The sequence below is a fragment of the Stylophora pistillata genome, chromosome 2 (assembly GCF_964205215.1).
Source record: "Stylophora pistillata chromosome 2, jaStyPist1.2, whole genome shotgun sequence".
Classification (NCBI taxonomy): Eukaryota; Metazoa; Cnidaria; class Anthozoa; order Scleractinia; family Pocilloporidae; genus Stylophora; species Stylophora pistillata.
In genome coordinates, this window is record NC_142520.1 from 27471533 (window position 1) to 27490674 (window position 19142).

The 19142-nt window shown below is 39.3% G+C and overlaps 3 protein-coding genes across 3 annotated transcripts; 2 read left to right on the top strand and 1 right to left on the bottom strand.

Annotated features, from left to right (window-relative positions):
- The first annotated feature begins 634 nt into the window (after window positions 1–634).
- On the top strand, window positions 635–4325 carry LOC111333686 (uncharacterized). Its single transcript, XM_088748598.1, has 2 exons — window positions 635–1763; window positions 2394–4325. Exons 1-2 carry the CDS (start codon window positions 726–728, stop codon window positions 2580–2582), a joined length of 1227 nt encoding a protein of 408 aa, XP_088604724.1. The 5' UTR covers window positions 635–725; the 3' UTR covers window positions 2583–4325.
- A 5635-nt stretch (window positions 4326–9960) lies between these two features.
- LOC148738129 (uncharacterized) lies at window positions 9961–13449 on the top strand. Its single transcript, XM_088750375.1, has 2 exons — window positions 9961–10734; window positions 11746–13449. Exons 1-2 carry the CDS (start codon window positions 10612–10614, stop codon window positions 11932–11934), a joined length of 312 nt encoding a protein of 103 aa, XP_088606501.1. The 5' UTR covers window positions 9961–10611; the 3' UTR covers window positions 11935–13449.
- A 1578-nt stretch (window positions 13450–15027) lies between these two features.
- Window positions 15028–18181, bottom strand: LOC148738130 (uncharacterized). The gene is made up of 2 exons (XM_088749851.1): window positions 17637–18181; window positions 15028–17559 (listed from the first exon to the last, which is right to left on the bottom strand). Exons 1-2 carry the CDS (start codon window positions 17765–17767, stop codon window positions 15270–15272), a joined length of 2421 nt encoding a protein of 806 aa, XP_088605977.1. The 5' UTR covers window positions 17768–18181; the 3' UTR covers window positions 15028–15269.
- Window positions 18182–19142: the final 961 nt, after the last annotated feature.

Here is a 19142-nt window from a genome sequence, read left to right on the forward strand (position 1 = left end):
ACAACGAAGAGTCAGAATGGCTGACAAATATAGATCAAAGTTGATTAAATGAATCGAATGAAGAAAAACAGCTTGACGACCAGAAAATTTCTTCATTCAATGAAGAAAATAGAAACAGCAACACAACAACGCGCCAATTCCGTTCCGCTTCGCATACTTCTGTCACGCACTCCCTGTAAATAAATATCCGCGAAATTCGCCCGCACTGAAATAACAGTTTGGCGTGTTGGATAATAAAACAAAATATTGGTCAGGAAAGGTTATAACACAGAACGCAGGTGATTAAATTAAATCAAGAACAAAAAACAACTGAAAATGTTGGTGTAAGAAGGTACAAGGTGGATGGAGAAAAAGGAATTTTTTTAAAACTCAGTTCCTTTTCATCGCCTTGTCCAGTTCGCTCCTGATGCGTGTTACGTGCTTTCATTTTGTTTTGTTTGTCGTAATACATATCATCCGAGCGTCAACCATTTCCGGAGTGTCTGCATGGGAATTTTCCCAACATGTGAACGCTGCGTGGCAGTTGTAATCTCGACGAAAGTCAGAACAGGCGCAAATGAGAAGAGAAAATAGACATTACGTCATAGATATTTCGATCAGCCAATCAGAAAACGACACAACGAGCTATATGTATACACGCCTTTATATTTGTGTGCCCAAACAGAATTTGAATTCACTCAATTTAATGCGAATATTTCCACTCGTTCCAAACTAAGAATCTCGAAATGGAGGTCGATGAGTTGCTTGCCGATTCGTTTAATTATTGTTCTGTGAACGAAAAATTAACAGCTGCACTTCGAAGAAGATGTGAAGAGGTTGCAATTGTAGATGATAAAGAACTGCATCGTGAGCCGAGGAAACTGGCCGAGATATTTCTCACCTTAAAGCGAAGAAGGATCATTAGTGCAACTAATGTGGATTTCCTAAAACAGGTTGCCGAAGCTGGAGAGGACTTCCATCTGAAGGAAAGAATTAAGCAATTCGAAAAAGGAAAACCATGGCTTCCCGACAGAGTTTTGACCGGGTCTATGAGATCAACAAAATGGTTTAGCTGGCCAGTTGATGTTCATTATGGATCAAATGCCCTTTGTCAAGTTTTGCTGTCTTTGATGAGAGAAGGTGCAAACGTGAACGAAAGACACAAAGAAGCGCTGTACATATTTTGTGATGGACATTTCAAGCCGTCAATCGATTTTAGTCGCTATGTGGATAATCCTTTCCAGCTAATGGAAACACTCGTGAGAAAGGAAAATATATCTCCAAGAAATCTTTCGTTGTTGAAAGGATTTTTCAGTTTAGAGACTGTGCGAAATCCTGAAGCTGTAGCGATTTTAGAGTGCTTTGAAGCCATATCCTCGATCCAAGAGTTGTTGGCGAGACTCTGTGACCTTCAATCCAATTCTTTCGGCCGAAACTTTGGCTGTGATGAGCTGTTTTGCCGTCGCTGGTTGAAGCTATGCCGATCAATTCAACGAGTCCTTCGCATAAGGTTCAAAGGCACGAACAGATTACAGCATATCAAGAGTTTCTTGCGATATTTTCAAGAAATAGAACCAGGAGGTTCTCGACTCAACAAATTACTAAACCATCTCATTGAAGAATCATGCATGGCTGATAAGGAAAAGCAATGGCAGCCCATTCTGAAGCTACTGGTTGTTTCAACGGAGTCTTGTCGCTTGGCGAAATCACCGCTCTTTAAAACAGCAGATGAATCGAAATTAATTGGTAGTAGCCCAGTGGGTCCAAAGATACTTCGACAAATGGTAAGTACGCAGATAAATATAACTACTCTTTCAGAATGATATGCCTTTAAGCTATTTCGGCGATAAAATTTAATTATTTTTACTACAGTAGCCAGACGCACATACTGACATAGTTAATCAAAAATTCATCATGATATCGATTTCACCAATGTTCAAATCTCTACTCGTCTAACTCGTCTGCTCAGCGAAAATATTGATTGATTCGAAGATAAATATTGAAAGCGAAAGTCACTTCCAGTATCACTGTTTGGACAGCGACAAAAACAAAATATTAGCTCGTTCCCAGGTTCTTTAGTCCTTTAACTCCCAGACTGGAGCGATCAGTATGCAACTTCTCCCAGTAATATCCGTTCATTATCCAGCAAACAGGTAATGAGAATACTCAAAGTATCAGGTAGAGGTTGTCATCTTGATCTATTACCAAATTCTCGTAACTACTTAATTAGGAAACATGCAGCAGCTAGAGGAGAGAATTAACAATCAGATCTCGGGAGTTAACGGGTTAAAGGAATCAGTTTTCCTTTCTTCTGATTGGCTGTTGTGATGACCCTGTTTTGGTTTTACGAGAATCAATCGAAAAGCGCCACTTATATTAGACTTAGTTTATAATTGGATTGGTTCTCTTTTTAGGATGAATTTTACACGTTTCTTCAAGAGAAGGAAGCCGCTATCACATCAGGTGCATTCCACACAAGAACTGAAGAAACGCAAGAGATGGAAACGGTTTTGCAGAATTATATACAGGGTAAAGACCAAGATGAATATGATGACATAGAAATGCTGAACATTTTCTTTAAGGGTATCGTGCCTTTCCATTAGAAACAGTTGAGTTCATCGACGGCCTTTACGACTCGGAGACCTGTTGTTTGCTGGAGAACGAGTTTAAGGGACTGGATCCGACAAAGCTGAGACATTCCTAGATCATCATGGTAGTTCCACACCTCTCAGAACATTGCTACACCCAAGAGTTTTCACCCATTTCATGGTGGCTGAACAGGTGTCACGTGGTGTGACGCGATCTCACCTCTTCACTGTTTGAACATTCGTTACATGGTATGTTTGAATTGACGAAACTTTTCCATCAGGCGATTTCATTCAAGCGATGACTCAGAACTGACTGCCGAGTTGAATTCGTTTTCTTTAGAAATCATGACGGAGATTGATACTAGTTCCAGATTTTTTTCGACAAACGAACGCAACTCGGCGGGTTTACGATCGAGTGTGACAACCAAATATCTCAACAAATACACACACACACACACACACACACACACTAGCATGCGCACACTCAAAAGCAGAAGAGGCTATGTTCCCAGTTCAATTTTCATCGCAACAATTAATTCGCCTGATGGAGATTTTTGTTAAAACCATGCACACCATGAGATGAATGTTCAAGCAATGAAGAGGTGAGTTCGCCTTACACCACGTGATACCTGCTCAGCCACCATGAAGTTGGTGAAATTTCTTGGGTGTGGCCAGGTCTCCGAGTCGTAAAGTTCGTCGATGAAGCTCAAAGGTTTCCAATGGGATGGTTATACTGTTTTAAGAAGAGTCTGAATTAATTCATTTCACTGGTAAAAGAATACAGGCTGACGAAACAATGTTCAGATTTTGCCTTAAAAGCCGGTTACGATAGAATGAAAACAATTCTTTGTTTCTGACGCTTGATGATAACTGATGTCATTGTGTTTTAAAGATATTTGAGCTGTTATTTAGAAAATAGTCGTAGGATATTGTAAGTTTATCTGGAAAACGTATCAATTCAGAATCCAGAATTTAATGGTATAATAGTCAACAGCTGGGCAAATGACTGATTCACGCTTACGATGTGAAGCGTTACTAAACGTGAAGGTTATTGACGTACAGAAAGGCGATTTATTTTTGGACTTGTTGCTAACGGTAACTCCGGTCAAACTGTAAAGCAAATTGATTGATTGTGTTCTAAATATGAAATAACATTTGAAGGGTTGAAATCACAACGAAATGTTACCAATAATTCTGTCCGGCAGTCCGTACATGGGGCACTGGATAACAATAAATTTTGCAGCAGACGCTTGGAATGCCTTACCCCTTTCCCTAAGAGATGTGCCCACCTTCAGCCAATTTAAGCGTGGTATCAAGAAAGCACTATTTTAATTAGTTTCGTTTTTCGCATGTTAATTTTCAATTCAATGTAGTTTTGTCTTCATAATTTTCGATATGTATTTTTTTATTTTTATTTTTAAGTAATTATATTTTATGTAGTTACCTTTAGAGGACCCCTCTGTAAACCAGTAATTGTGATGTTGGCATCCTCAATAGAGATTAACTATTATTATTATTGTTATTATTACATCTCTACGCGTTCTTTTTGCGGATGTCTTCTGTTGACTGTTAGATCAATATTAAATTTGTCTCGTCAATTTAAATAAAAAAGGCTAATTCGTCCCCATATTCCCTGCGACAGCACTCTGGCGCAAAAACGGAATAACTAAACAAAGATTATTTATATTAAGTATATGCTCACAATACTCATTGCACTAAGCGTAAATCAGACAATAAACTGATTTGATTTCTGACGAACTCACAGTCATAGTTCTTGTCTTCTCAATGTATCGGAGAAAGCTTCAAACTAGTTCTCGTAGCTCCCGTTTCTGTTGCCTGTTACTCAGTTCAACATTACTTCAAAAGTGCCATAAAAGGGGTTTTAGTTTATTTTGATTCGCCGACAGGCAGGGACACCGCAACAGCTTACGCCAATTACTGCAGGCCCAGTAAACCCACCCATCCCAGCCAAGGGGAGGACATCCATCACACAGTAATCTCGTGCGTGGGAAATTAACGTCTCCTACCCCTGACCCTGCAGGAGACGGAACCTCCATTTATTCGTCCCTATCCGAGAAGACTAGAAAATTTAACCATTTCTTGATGTTATAGAAAGGTAGCATATTCTCTTCATTTTTATTTTAAGACCTTGAGTGTTAGTCCGGCCGGGGCTCGAACCCTCGACCTCCTGCACAACAGTCCAACGCTCTATCCATTGAGCTAATCGGGGGGAGGGTTTTGCTAAAAGCAGGCCCGCGGCCTGGCTGTCCGAAGGCCCAGCGGCCCACAACGACCTGCGGCACGGAGGCCCGGTGGCCCAGTCCTGATTTTCCACAGTTTTTGTCCAGCAGTAAATCCACGTGCATGCACAGATCTGCATCGGGTTTGGGCGTGCAAAAATAGACGACAGTGAGTTTGAATTCGTTGACCATTTAATCCTTTGAATCCTTGTTTCTGTTTGTTACATGTTGTTAAGATAAAAACGTTTTGATTCAGAAAATATGAACCAAGGGTAAAATTGAAGCACACTGACAAACAACAAATTTGAATTTCTAGATGGCGGGGTTTGATTTTTCCACTTTTCGCCGTGATCGAAAAATACTCCTTTTACACCCGAAATAATGTATCGTATTTCTTCGCCCAACCTCGAATAAGGAGCTGCCTCCTCGATGTCCGACAGGGTAGCGTCGGCAAATCGATCGGTCGCCCGACTGAGAAGTAGAGTTCGCTTGTTGACCCAAGTGACAGTGATATTCACTTAGAGACTTACCCGAACACAGAATTTCCTTAGTAAATTAACAAAAACTTTCAATGAAAAGTTAAAATTCTGCTACTTGCTAAGAATAGTGCAAATTTAAGAAGTGCCCAGCCTCGAATAAGGGCCCACCGCCCTTAAGGACCAAAAATCTAATAAGCCAACGGAGCGCTTACCGTATTCGAATAAATACGGTACTTACATCGCCGGAAAGCAATGTTTGAGAACACGCTTTCCTTTTGGGGTGGAGTTCTTGTATAGAAGAGATTCGCAGTTCACTTATCGCATCACTGATGATATTTTCACTTTCAAAGTATGGTTTGAAAATAACTTTCAACGCTCGATAATAAAATTCCTCTATTGTATAATCGGTTTCTGTAAAGAGATTGATGAACAGAGAATCAAAACGTTTTTATCTCAACAACATGCAACAAACAGAGGCAAGGATTCCAATGATTAAATGGTCAACGAATTCAAACTTGTTGTCGTCCATTTTGCGCGCCCAAACCCGATGCAGATCTGTGCATGCGCGTGGATTCACTGCTGGACAAAAAAACTGTGGAAAATCAGGACTGGGCCACCGGGCCTCCGTGTCGCAGGCCGTTGTCTGTCGCTGGGCCTTCGGACTGCCAGGCCGCTGGGCCGTGGGCCGCGCTCCGCGGGCCGCGGCCGCGGGCCGTGAGCCGCGGGGCGGCGGCCTGCTTTTAGCAAAACTCCTATAAAAGTAGATTCAGGCGCCGCATCGTTTGTTAGCGTCACTTCCTTGACTTTGTCATTTTCAAGTTTAAAAAAAAGAAGACATTATGATGGCCGTTTGGAAACAAGCCAATAATAAAACGTTCGATCTGTAATTCGCTAGTGGAAATGTAACCGAGTGAAAAAGAGTTAATCTTCAAAGGACATAATATATGGACATAATGTATACGGTTATTTGTGGTTAATGTATTGTACTCATGTTATCACAAAATTATAAAATATGGCAAAAGTTGTTTGTATTAGGAATTGACTGGTTCTAGATTCTTTGATCAATAAGAGATATAATGTATATGTGCACGATCCTTCGCAGTAAAGCACTATTTAAGCAATAGTGAAAATCAGACCTGAAAAAAATTCAGGCCTGTACGGGATTCGAACCACTGACCTCTGCGATACTAGTGCAGCGCTCTACCAATTGAGCTAACAAGCCAACTGGGAGCAGGCCATCAAATTAATTCGACATAAACCCGTAGATGATAAATCAAACAACAAGAAATATATATAATATACATACATATGAACTGCGGTTATGAAACGTATATGTGCACGATCCTTCGCAGTAAAGCACTATTTAAGCAACAGTGAAAATCAGACCTGAACAAAATTCAGAGATATAATGGCGTGCTGCTCCTTTGACCAATATAATATTTCCGCCTGGCGTTCATGGCGTTTCCAAAATTTAAAGACACTGAAACCTGTTCAACTAACTCAGCTCGACAAAAACTATGAATTGGCGTCTCTCCCACCTTGAAAGAGCGTATGCCGGAAAGTGCAATGATCCATGGCTTACTTGATCTTTTGTCGCGGCGTGCATGCAGTGCAGAACGATATAACATATGAGGGAAGGGGAGATTTTGCAATTCGATAAGTTCTGCGTGACAGCTTGATTGGAGATACGTAATGAAATAGTACTTCCGATTTTCCCAGAAAGACATTTGATTCTTAGGAAAATGAGTTTGCTTTTAATGAAAGTAATCATAAAAGCATGTTATGTCGTGGCAGGTAGTTTCGAGTATAGTCTCAAACTGCCTATTTTGCTAAATGAACAACTGGAAAAGGCTACTAACGTGGGCAGAGATAAAATTGTATTGTACGCCCTTACAACCAATGAGATTGTAGGTTTCGTCACCATGCTCTTCTAAAATAAATAAATATATCTTATTGGACGTTTTGTTGTGTAGTATCACTGATTATTATCCAACTACACCTAGACGAGTACAAATAACGCCATAGACGAGTACAAATATCACGTGGTATTTGTACTCGTTTATTGTAGCGTACCGGTTAAACAGGTTTTCTCGCATCGCGCAAGCGAAGAATTGGATTGTAGTTACGAAAAAAACAAAAACAAATGGAAGACAATTTGAATCATATTTCCAACAACGAAGAGTCAGAATGGCTGGCATTTATAGATCAAAGTTGATTAGATGAATCGAATGAAGAAAAACAGCTTGACGACCAGAAAATTTCTTCATTCAATGAAGAAAATAGAAACAGCAACACAACAACGCGCCAATTCCGTTCCGCCTCGCATACTTCTGTCACGCACTCCCTGTAAATAAATATCCGCGAAATTCGCCCGCACTGAAATAACAGTTTGGCGTGTTGGATAATAAAACAAAATATTGGTCAGGAAAGGTTATAACACAGAGCACAGGTGATTAAATTAAATCAAGAACAAAAAACAACTGAAAATGTTGGTGCAAGAAGGTACAAGGTGGATGGAGAAAAAGTAATTTTTTTAAAAATTGAGTTCCTTTTCATCGCCTTGACCAGTTCGCTCCTGATGCGTGGTACGTGTTTTCATTTTGTTTTGTTTGTCGTAATAAAGTAAAGTCTCCTTTTCCTTTGTTTTTCTCTTTTTCTGCCTCATTTAAGAACTCTAGCCCAAGGGAAAAGGTCGAAACATTGTCTTCGTTTTCGGACTAGTAAGCCGAGTTTCTGTTTGTATCCATTATTGTCGCGAAATATATTATTTTTCCCGCGCTAACAATCGGCCGCTCGCGCGAAAAAAAAAATTTCTGGCGAAGCGATTTGCTGACGCTGTCAGCGTGCACTATCGGGATTTTGAGCACGCTCACAAATATTGAATTTGATTGCGCGGTTTTGCTAGCTATGTTCTAACAGCTTATAAGATACTTGATCAACGAATAAAGGGAGAATAGTAGTAAGCAATTGAGGAGTGTGTGTCTCCACTAAATGAATACACAACAGCTGTGATGAGCTGTTTTGCCGTCGCTGGTTGAAGCTATGCCGATCAATTCAACGACTCCTTCGCATAAGCTTCAAAGGCACGAACAGATTACAGCATATCAAGAGTTTCTTGCGATATTTTCAAGAAATAGAACCAGGAGGTTCTCGACTCAACAAATTACTAAACCATCTCATTGAAAAATCATGCATGGCTGACAAGGAAAAGCAATGGCAGCCCATTCTGAAGCTACTGGTTGTTTCAACGGAGTCTTGTCGCTTGGCGAAATCACCGCTCTTTGAAACAGCAGATGAATCGAAATTAAGGAGGCTCGAAAGGGTTTTTTTGACCGCGGGGAGAATGGATTCCAAGATACACGCAAGCTTTTTACTCGCGAGAGAAATAAGCGATGGCGCGCGCGATCAGATCCGCGGGCGCGTTGTAAACAAACATGGCCGCCATGAGCGTTTCAAAACTGCCGGGTACCTCTAGCTCTATTGTTTACAGCAGAAGTGGTTATTTGAGAAACAAAAATGGAAAGTTTACTTCTTGAAAGCAGGTAGGAAAATGTTCGGATGGTAGGGTTCTTGCCGAAAGTGGTCAAAAAAAATTTTAATTAACAAGCTAAAGGAGGATGATGAAGTCGACACCCCATCAATAAAGTCGTGTCGAGTGCATTCGGTAGGTCTTACTTTGTTCCACGAGAAATTTAAGTGGATACCTCTGAGTGCTACGATTTTTTTCGCATTGTATTTGACTCCTAATAAAATGAAATGACCGAGAACTTTCCTAAACAACTCACTGGAAGATGAAAAGGAAAATGAAATCATTGTTGGATCCAGGATTGTAAACATTGGAAAGTTTTATGAACAGAAATGGAGAAGTGTAAATGTTGCTATAAAAATAAACATAATTTTCAGTAAACAAGGGATCGTAAAAATGTAGATGAGACTTTAAATTAATTCTAATTCAACAACAGACGGTAAAATTAAAATAAAATATTCATCTTAAACTTGTGAGAAAGATTGTTGATATTTCCCTCGATACACTGTCAATTACAACTACGAAAAGGCAAACTCGCATTTGTTACGAAAGGATTGCAAATTTTTTTTTTGTTTTCCATTTAAAACGGAATAATGAAAGTTCACGGTTATGGCAGTGGCAAAGAGAAAAAAAAAGAAAAATTAAGCCAAGTCTTGTTCATACCTCTACTACCTCGAAAATTAAAGAAATTCGCGAAATCTGCGACGACCAACAAATTACTGACGTATACGAAACCCTAATTTCCACTGAGTTTGACACTCGTGACAATCTGGAAGACGTTAATGCCAATTCTTTTCACTAGAAATTATTTTCACTCCTCCACTTCAAATTGCACATAAGCAATAATTATATCGGTCAATCATGGTAAATGCATGTGCATCGCTGAGTGAGGCCTTCGATCAAGCCATCTTCTCGGAACAACGACAAGATACCATCCAGACGTTCGATGGAAAGCTTCATCTTTCAACAAACATGGTCCAGAAGCTGGCAGATGCTGATTTGTCTCATGTTACGCTACAATCTGTGTACGAGAAACTCAACATTACCGGCCTCAATGGAGTACTGGCATTGGAGCCATCTGCAAAATCAACTTGTCATCATATATCGAATTCCGCAAGAGAATTCTCTCCGGAGTTCATTTCCAACTGTCGTAACTGTAAGCAGTCTGAGTCTCAAATGATGACTTATTTTTCAGGAAGGTGTAAAACTACAAAACAATGTGAATCCATCTTCAGGATGAACGATTTTTTCCGCTCTGAGGGCATCCATCGATTAATCGCGCGGACACGAACTCGTCCTCGCGAAAATGAGCCTGTGAGTCAGCGGTATACTTAAAAACGCGTGACCGGATATAAAAGTGTAAGCTAGAATTGCAAAAACCGGAAATAAACCTTGTTAAGTTGATGAACTAATATCTCGAAAATTAGTTCGGTGACCTACCCTGATTTTTTGTATACAAATTATTTACATCATTACGCATTCCTGAAGAAAATTAAAAAAAAATTTATCTAGTGGAAATTTTGTTACATTTTAAAACAGCATTTTCCTAAATAATTCAAGTTCTACTAAGTAGTTTTTTTTTATATCGCGTATACAAGTAGAGAATGTGATGACGTTTAAGAAATTTGAAAAAAAAAACTAGGTCACCGACTTGGTTTTTGAGATATCTTTCAAAAACTGAGTTTTAGAGGGTCTTTTAGCACTACTGTACTGTTGCCATGGCAACAGATAATGCCTGACGAACCCCCTTAAAAGATTGCCCTAACATAGTGTTATGCATATGTCGAGTTATTATCCTGATGATAAGTTTGACAGTCCTGATATCTTTTACTGATTGGCGCTTGCTGTTAATTGTTGAAAAACCCTTTCGAGCCTCCTTAATTGGTAGTAGCCCAGTGGGTCCAAAGATACTTCGACAAATGGTACGTACGCAGATAAATATAACTACTCTTTCAGAATGATATATCTTTAAGCTATTTCAAACGGCGATAAAATTTAATTATTTTTACCACAGTAGCTAGAGGCACATACTGACTTGGTTAATCAAAAGTTCATCATGATATCGATATCACCAATATTCAAATCTCTACTCGTCTAACTCGTCTGCTCAGCGAAAATATTGATTGATTCGAAGATAAATATTGAAAGCGAAAGTCACTTCCCGTATCATTGTTTTGACAGCAACAAAAACAAAATATTAGCTCGTTCCCAGGTTCTTTAGGTTGCTTTACAGAGTGAAAGGTCGGGAAAAGCGGTAGGCTTTTATTTACCTCTACACAAATTCAATCGCTTGTTTATGACAATGCATTCACTCATGTCCCCTATTTTATCACTTGCTTTATGTGTAAAGGATTCTCTGATAGCTCATTCAGAACCGATCTTTTTTTATTTTTTTAGCACAACAGTACATTGATAATCTTCGTCTTTTTTTTTCGGTTTCGCAGAGACCTTGCTTTATTTTCCTTTCGTGCATCATTGATAATTTGCATTGCAACTAGTTGTAAGGCAATACGAGTTTCATATTTAGCACTCAAGAAAGGAAAAATAGGCACCTTGCCACAAGAATATGATTTAACGGGCTGGATCTTATGATCTTACTCCTTTAACTCCCAGACTGGAGCGATCAAAATGCAACTTCTCCCTGTAATATCCGTGCATTATCCAGCAAACAGGTAATGAGAATACTCAAAGTATCAGGTAGAGGTTCTCATCTTGATCTATTACCTAATTCTCGTAACTACTTAATTAGGAAACATGCAGCAGCTAGAGGAGAGAATTAACAATCAGATCTCGGGAGTTAACGGGTTAAAGGAATCAGTTTTCCTTTCTTCTGATTGGCTGTTGTTATGACCTTATTTTGGTTTTACGAGAATCAATCGAAAAGCGCCACTTATATTAGACTTAGTTTATAATTGGATTGGTTCTCTTTTTAGGATGAATTTTACACGTTTCTTCAAGAGAAGGAAGCCGCTATCACATCAGGTGCATTCCACACAAGAACTGAAGAAACGCAAGAGATGGAAACGGTTTTGCAGAATTATATACAGGGTAAAGACCAAGATGAATATGATGACATAGAAATGCTGAACATTTTCTTTAAGGGTATCGTGCCTTTCCATTAGAAACAGTTGAGTTCATCGACGGCCTTTACGACTCGGAGACCTGTTGTTTGCTGGAGAACGAGTTTGAGGGACTGGATCCGACAAAGCTGAGACATTCCTAGATCATCATGGTAGTTCCACACCTCTCAGAACATTGCTACACCCAAGAGTTTTCACCCATTTCATGGTGGCTGAACAGGTGTCACGTGGTGTGACGCGATCTCACCTCTTCACTGTTTGAACATTCGTTACATGGTATGTTTGAATTGACAAAACTTCTCCATCAGGCGATTTCATTCAAGCGATGACTCAGAACTGACTGCCGAGTTGAATTCGTTTTCTTTAGAAATCATGACGGAGATTGATACTAGTTCCAGATTTTTTTCGACAAACGAACGCAACTCGGCGGGTTTACGATCGAGTGTGACAACCAAATATCTCAACAAATGCACACACACACACACACACACACACACACACACACACACACACTAGCATGCCCACACTCAAAAGCAGAAGAGGCTATGTTCCCAGTTCAATTTTCATCGCAACAATTAATTCGCCTGATGGAGATTTTTGTTAAAACCATGCACACCATGAAATGAATGTTCAAGCAATGAAGAGGTGAGTTCGCCTTACACCACGTGATACCTGCTCAGCCACCATGAAGTTGGTGAAATTTCTTGGGTGTGGCCAGGTCTCCGAGTCGTGAAGTTCGTCGATGAATCTCAAAGGTTTCCAATGGGATGGTTATACTGTTTTAAGAAGAGTCTGAATTAATTTATTTCACTGGTAAAAGAATACAGGCTGACGAAACAATGTTCAGATTTTGCCTTAAAAGCCGGTTACGATAGAATGAAAACAATTCTTTGTTTCTGACGCTTGATGATAACTGATGTCATTGTGTTCTAAAGATATTTAAGCTGTTATTTAGAAAATAGTCGTAGGATATTGTAAGTTTATCTGGAAAACGTATCAATTCAGAATCCAGAATTTAATGGTATAATAGTCAACAGCCGGGCAAATGACTGATTCGCGCTTACGATGTGAAGCGTTACTAAACGTGAAGGTTATTGATGTACAGAAAGGCGATTTATTTTTGGACTTGTTGCCAACGGTAACTCCGGTCAAACTGTAAAGCAAATTGATTGATTGTGTTCTAAATATGGAATAACATTTGAAGGGTTGAAATCACAACGAAATGTTACCAATAATTCTGTCCGGCAGTCCGTACATGGGGCACTGGATAACAATAAATTTTGCAGCAGACACTTGGAATGCCTTACCCCTTTCCCTAAGAGATGTGCCCACCTTCAGCCAATTTAAGCGTGGTATCAAGAAAGCACTATTTTAATTAGTTTCGTTTTTCGCATGTTAATTTCCAATTTAATGTAGTTTTGTCTTCATAATTTTCGATATGTATTTTTTTATTTTTATTTTTAAGTAATTATATTTTTTGTAGTTACCTTTAGAGGACCCCTCTGTAAACCACTTTTTTGTGATGTTGGCATCCTCAATAAAGATTAACTATTATTATTATGGTTACTATTACATCTCAACGCGTTCTTTTTGCAGATGTCTTCTGTTGACTGTTAGATCAATATTAAATTTGTCTCGTCAATCATATTAAATTTGTCTCGTCAATTTAAATAAAAAGGGCTAATTCGTCCCCATATTCCCTGCGACAGCACTCTGGCGCCAAAACGGAATAACTAAACAAAGATTATTTATATTAAGTATATGCTAAAAAATACTCATTGCACTAAGCGTAAATCAGACAATAAACTGATTTGATTTCTAACGAACTCACAGTCATAGTTCTTGTCTTCTCAATGTATCGGAGAAAGCTTCAAACTAGTTCTCGTAGCTCCCGTTTCTGTTGCCTGTGACTCAGTTCAACAGTACTTCAAAAGTGCCATAAAAGGGGTTTTAGTTTATTTTGATTCGCCGACAGGCAGGGACACCGCAACAGCTTACGCCAATTACTGCAGGCCCAGTAAACCCACCCATCCCACCCAAGGGGAGGACATCCATCACACAGTAATCTCGTGGGTGGGAAATTAACGTCTCCTACCCCTGACCCTGCAGGAGACGGGACCTCCACTTATTCGTCCCTATCCGAGAAGACTAGAATATCTAACCATTTCTTGATGTTATAGAAAGGTAGCATATTCTCTTCATTTTTATTTTAAAACCTTGAATGTTGGTTCGGCCGGGGCTCGAACCCTCGACCTCCTGCACAACAGTCCAACGCTCTATCAAAGTCATTTCATAGAAGGGTTAACATTTGCTTTGACTTGCATCCAGACTCTCGCGGACATATTTCGCATGCGCGAATGACCAAAAGTTTTATGCGCAAACGATAAAAACAAACATGGCGGCCAGAGTAAAAAGAGAAATCAAAGCGCCGAAGCGATTAATCAACGAAGTAAACCCGTTAAAAGCTGTAGCTGACGAGGGCAGAATACCAAAGCGTCAAAAGGACAATCGCCTTTACGAAATCGAGTCGAAAGAGGTCGACAAAGAAGGCAAGCGAGTAAAAATACATTGTAACGGATTTAGTGATAAGTTTGACGAATGGAGGCCATATGATGGTGATAAATTTCCTATTATGCGGTTGGAACATAAATGTAAACCATCCATGGAATCCATAGACGATCGTTTGCATCTCTTCCAAGACCGCTTGTATCGGGAAGTGAAGCGAAAGCTATACTCTGGAAGGAAGGACGATCCAGAAATCAGGATTGAAATTTCTGTGGAGGAGGTCTTTGAAGTGAGTATTGCCACTGCTGCTCGTGCAAAAAGGGAAAGAAACAAGCAAGTCTATCGGATTTGTAATCACGACCTAGACAGCTTTTTGGGAGTCAAATGGGATGAACGGATTTTAAACGAAAATAGTGATTATGCTTTTGTGACAGAAGGGGCAGTGAGATTTTGGATTACAGAAAGGAACCCTATAATAGAATACAAGCTCATAGGGGGCAAGTATGTGAGGTCAGAAATTGAAGATGACCGTCAACTTGTTTTTACTTTTGTTTGTGGAGATGGAAATAGACACCAGTACCTAACAAGGGATGACTGCTAAATTAAAGACTGAGTTAAATGCAATCACACAACTACAGTTATTGTTTTGATATATTTTATTATCAGTTTATAATCATTGTCAGTTAATTATTGAGATTGAGGGAATGAAAATATTTGTTCATACTAAATTCTAAAAGAGTTTTTGAATATCTTAACTACACATGGATATTACATTTATTTATATTTACTGTAATCAAGGCTGTTATAAGATAAATTTTTAACATGTCAACTAGGAAGCCTAGCCCTCAAAGTTACAGTCACTAGAAAGGAATTTACAAAGTACATCTCTGTGTCCATCTTCCATCAACTTTGATAAGATGTGCACAACAAACTGCAGTCTGGCATTCTTTACAGTTAGCTGAGCATGTCTTTATGGTGTGACCAAGACCTTCACAATTTCCACACTTATAACTTTTCTTTATTCTTTCCATGCCTGCTGCTTCTAGGAGCTGTATTCTATTTTTCTTCAAAAGAATCTGTTTTAAAGCAGAAATTCCCCTATGATTTGAGGATCTAAAATAATGTTTGGATGATATATCATTATATTTTTCCATTCCTTGTTGTGTAAAATAGGATATATTTTCATAGAGTCTTAAGAATTCAGGGACATGAGCATATAGTGCATGCATGTAAGGGGTAACATCTTTGGCTTGATACAAACATAGAAACTTATCAAACCATGAGTTGATCTTATTTGTTAACTGAGTAATAGCATCATCAGTTGTAAACTCAAGCTTCAGGTCTCCAATAATTTCCATAAAACTGGCCCATAGTTTTTCCATTTCTTTAGTTTCCTTAAAGTTGGGAAGGAGTGATTGGAAATTTATGCTTTGCATAACAAGCAACTTTTCTGGTCCGGTAAGGTCTCTATATTCTAATTTTTTAGAGTCTTTATTTACTCTCCAGTCAAAGGAAATTCCAATGTCCTTCAGAAACTTTTCATATCCAGCCATATGTTTATATTTCTCCCTTGTAAACCCACTAGGGAAAGTTTTCACTTTATCTATTGCATCTTCCCTGCGAAGTTGCTGTATGAGAAGCTCAATCAAGTTGTCAGAAATCCTCAAAAATAAGTGAAGTGTGTCAATTATGACATGATCAATGGGAATAAAAGAAAATAAAGGCACTGATTTACAATTGAACTTTTTAGATTTTGCATTGGCAGTTATTTCTTCACATGATCTTGCACCAAGGGACCTGTCTGTGAGGGACCACTTCTTGCTGCAGTCAAACCTTTCATTCCTAGGACATTTGCACCAAATACAGGCATAGTCCTGATTTGCTGCACCCAAACCACACACACAAGCTAAGAACTTCCAGTCCCCTCCCAAAAAGTATTCAATGTCACATTTATAATCACCCACACATATTTGCTTTAGATTCTGCATTTCATCATTAAGATCTGCAAGGGTTGCCTTTAAATTATCATAGCTTTCAGTAGTTTTGATTATGGCAAGAATATAGTTGCCTTTTTCACTCATTGCAATATCTCTTTCATTTAATATTGTGTAAGTTAAATTAACAATTTTGAGCCTTTTCCCAATGTTGGTCCCATCCCCACTAATTTTAACTTTGATTTTAGTGTTAATGTTCAAAACTCCTTTCCCCTGAAGCCTGATTACTTGTTCCTCTAAACTTTCTTTAAAACTTAACTGGACTCCCTCGGCTTGGCCAGGTGTACGTTGAAGATTCCATTTTGCATTAAGTTCTTTCAATTTCTTCTCCAGCTTATAGCTGTTTGGCATCTGTTTGGTTTTCATAGCCAGCTCATGCCAAGCCTCATTAGAAATGTTAAATTTATCTTTAATGTAGATCCACATATTAATTTCATCCAAATTTTCATCTGTCAGCTCCGTTGAGTCCTTGTCCTTTAGTGGCAGCTCGTTTTCATCAATTAAGGAAAATGTCTCGTACTGTTGAGTTTCGCCATTGAAAACTTCTACTTTTGTGGCAATAAAATCGTACAATCCAAGGAAGGATAATGTTGCCTGACAGTTTTCCTTCATCTGTTGTCGAAGACGTGACTGATGCTGTTTCGTATAATCGGTAAATTTTTTCTTTTTGGCCGGCCCTCTCTTTCCGTCTCTCTGCAGTTTCGCAATTTTACGCGCTAGAATCTTAAATTTTTTTTCGTATTTTTTTTCGTCCTTTTCTGCTTTGTTAAGCACTTGTTCGAGTTTCTCTTCTACCTTTAGCCTTTTCGCCTGTTCATCTGCAAGGGATGCTTCCAGCTTTCTCTTTTGTCCGCGCAAACCTCTGTTCTCCTCTTGTAGCTGACACGCTTCAATTTCATTATAGAATATCTTGAATGAGTACGTCTCTTTCTGCCACTTTTCTTTAAGCTTCTTAACATGGCGACCACCTTTTTGACCAGCTTTCCTCAACGCCGAGAGAAGAAGCGAAATTTTCTTCTTGAAGACATTTACGATACGATTGTTTAAGATTAAACCTTTCAGCGCAGACTCTTCAAAAATTCTTCTTATTCTCGCCGACCAAGCAGACTCAGTACTTAAGTCGTCGATTTTCCCCTCTAATTCTTTACAGACTGTATAGATGAGGTAGCTACCAAACAAGATAGAAAAGGATCTTTAACACAATGAATCTTCGAAGAAATACACGAAACTTGAATCTATACTTACTTGTTTATTTCGTACGTAAATGAAGGGACATCTCCGGATTCCGCTCCATCGAATTCCTGTTCTATCGCACTCGCGCTGTTTATAAAGGTTAGCAGCAGAAATAGAACCAAAGCGTTGATTTCAAGGCCCATTTGCCAGGCCGAAACTTTACCGCACCCTTATGAATTATACATCAAAATACGCGGAATTTATTATTCTTTTCGAATTTGGCGGTAACGCACACATTTGAGCATGCGTTGTACAAACCTCGGCCCAGAGTCTTTGCCTTGTCTCGAAAAAATGAAATCAAAACCTCTTAAAATAGCGCGAGTCAGCAACACAAAATATTTATTTGCCAGTACAAGATTATTGTTTAACGGTATAATTTGCACCTCTACGTAAAGCTTAACAATTTTGCTTTTATAATCTGGAGGTAACAGAACGACAACGTTCTTTAAGCGAAAGAGAGAGAGCAAAATCTTCCAAAATTCGCTGATTCTTTAGTCGGTCGCGTTACAGCGGGTGTCACGCGATATCCGATAGAGCCTTTTGTTAAGCGTGACTTTCATATGCGCCGACAGGCAGGGACACCGCAACAGCTTACGCCAATTACTGCAGGCCCAGTAAACCCACCCATCCCACCCAAGGGGAGGACATCCATCACACAGTAATCTCGTGGGTGGGAAATTAACGTCTCCTACCCCTGACCCTGCAGGAGACGGGACCTCCACTTATTCGTCCCTATCCGAGAAGACTAGAATATCTAACCATTTCTTGATGTTATAGAAAGGTAGCATATTCTCTTCATTTTTATTTTAAAACCTTGAATGTTGGTTCGGCCAGGGCTCGAACCCTCGACCTCCTGCACAACAGTCCAACGCTCTATCCATTGAGCTAACCGAGAGGCGGGTTTTGCTAAAAGCAGGCCCGCGGCCTGGCTGTCCGAAGGCCCAGTGGCCCAGTCCTGATTTTCCACAGTTTTTTGTCCAGCAGTTAATCCACGCGCATGCACAGATCTGCATCGGGTTTGGGCGTGCAAAAATAGACGACAGTGAGTTTGAATTCGTTGACCATTTAATCCTTTGAATCCTTGTTTCTGTTTGTTGCATGTTGTTAAGATAAAAACGTTTTGATTCTATTTTTATTAGTCTCTTTACAGACACCGATAGCGCAATAGAGGACTTTCATTATCGAACGATGTAAGTTATTTTTAAACCATAATTTGAAAGTGAAGTATCCTAACAACAAAGGAAAAGAAAATATGAACCAAGGGTAAAATTGAAGCACAACACAAACAACAAATTTGAATTTCTTGATGGCGGGGTTTGATTTTTTCACTTTTCGCCGTGATCGAAAAATACTCCTTTTACACCCGAAATAATGTATCGTATTTCTTCGCCCAACCTCGAATAAGGAGCTGCCTCCTCGATGTCCGACAGCGTAACGTCGGCAAATCGATCGGTCGCCCGACTGAGAAGTAGATTTCGCTTGTTGACCTAAGTAACAATGAGATTCACTAAGAGACTT

Coding starts and splice junctions, on each gene's coding strand:
- LOC111333686 (XM_088748598.1), top strand. CDS start 726: ATGGAGGTCGATGAGTTGCTTGCCGATTCGTTTAATTATTGTTCTGTG. Junction 1,764..2,393: donor CAAAGATACTTCGACAAATG/GTAAGTACGCAG, acceptor TTCTCTTTTTAG/GATGAATTTTACACGTTTCT.
- LOC148738129 (XM_088750375.1), top strand. CDS start 10,612: ATGATAAGTTTGACAGTCCTGATATCTTTTACTGATTGGCGCTTGCTG. Junction 10,735..11,745: donor CAAAGATACTTCGACAAATG/GTACGTACGCAG, acceptor TTCTCTTTTTAG/GATGAATTTTACACGTTTCT.
- LOC148738130 (XM_088749851.1), bottom strand. CDS start 17,767: ATGGGCCTTGAAATCAACGCTTTGGTTCTATTTCTGCTGCTAACCTTT. Junction 17,560..17,636: donor TTTACGTACGAAATAAACAA/GTAAGTATAGAT, acceptor CTTGTTTGGTAG/CTACCTCATCTATACAGTCT.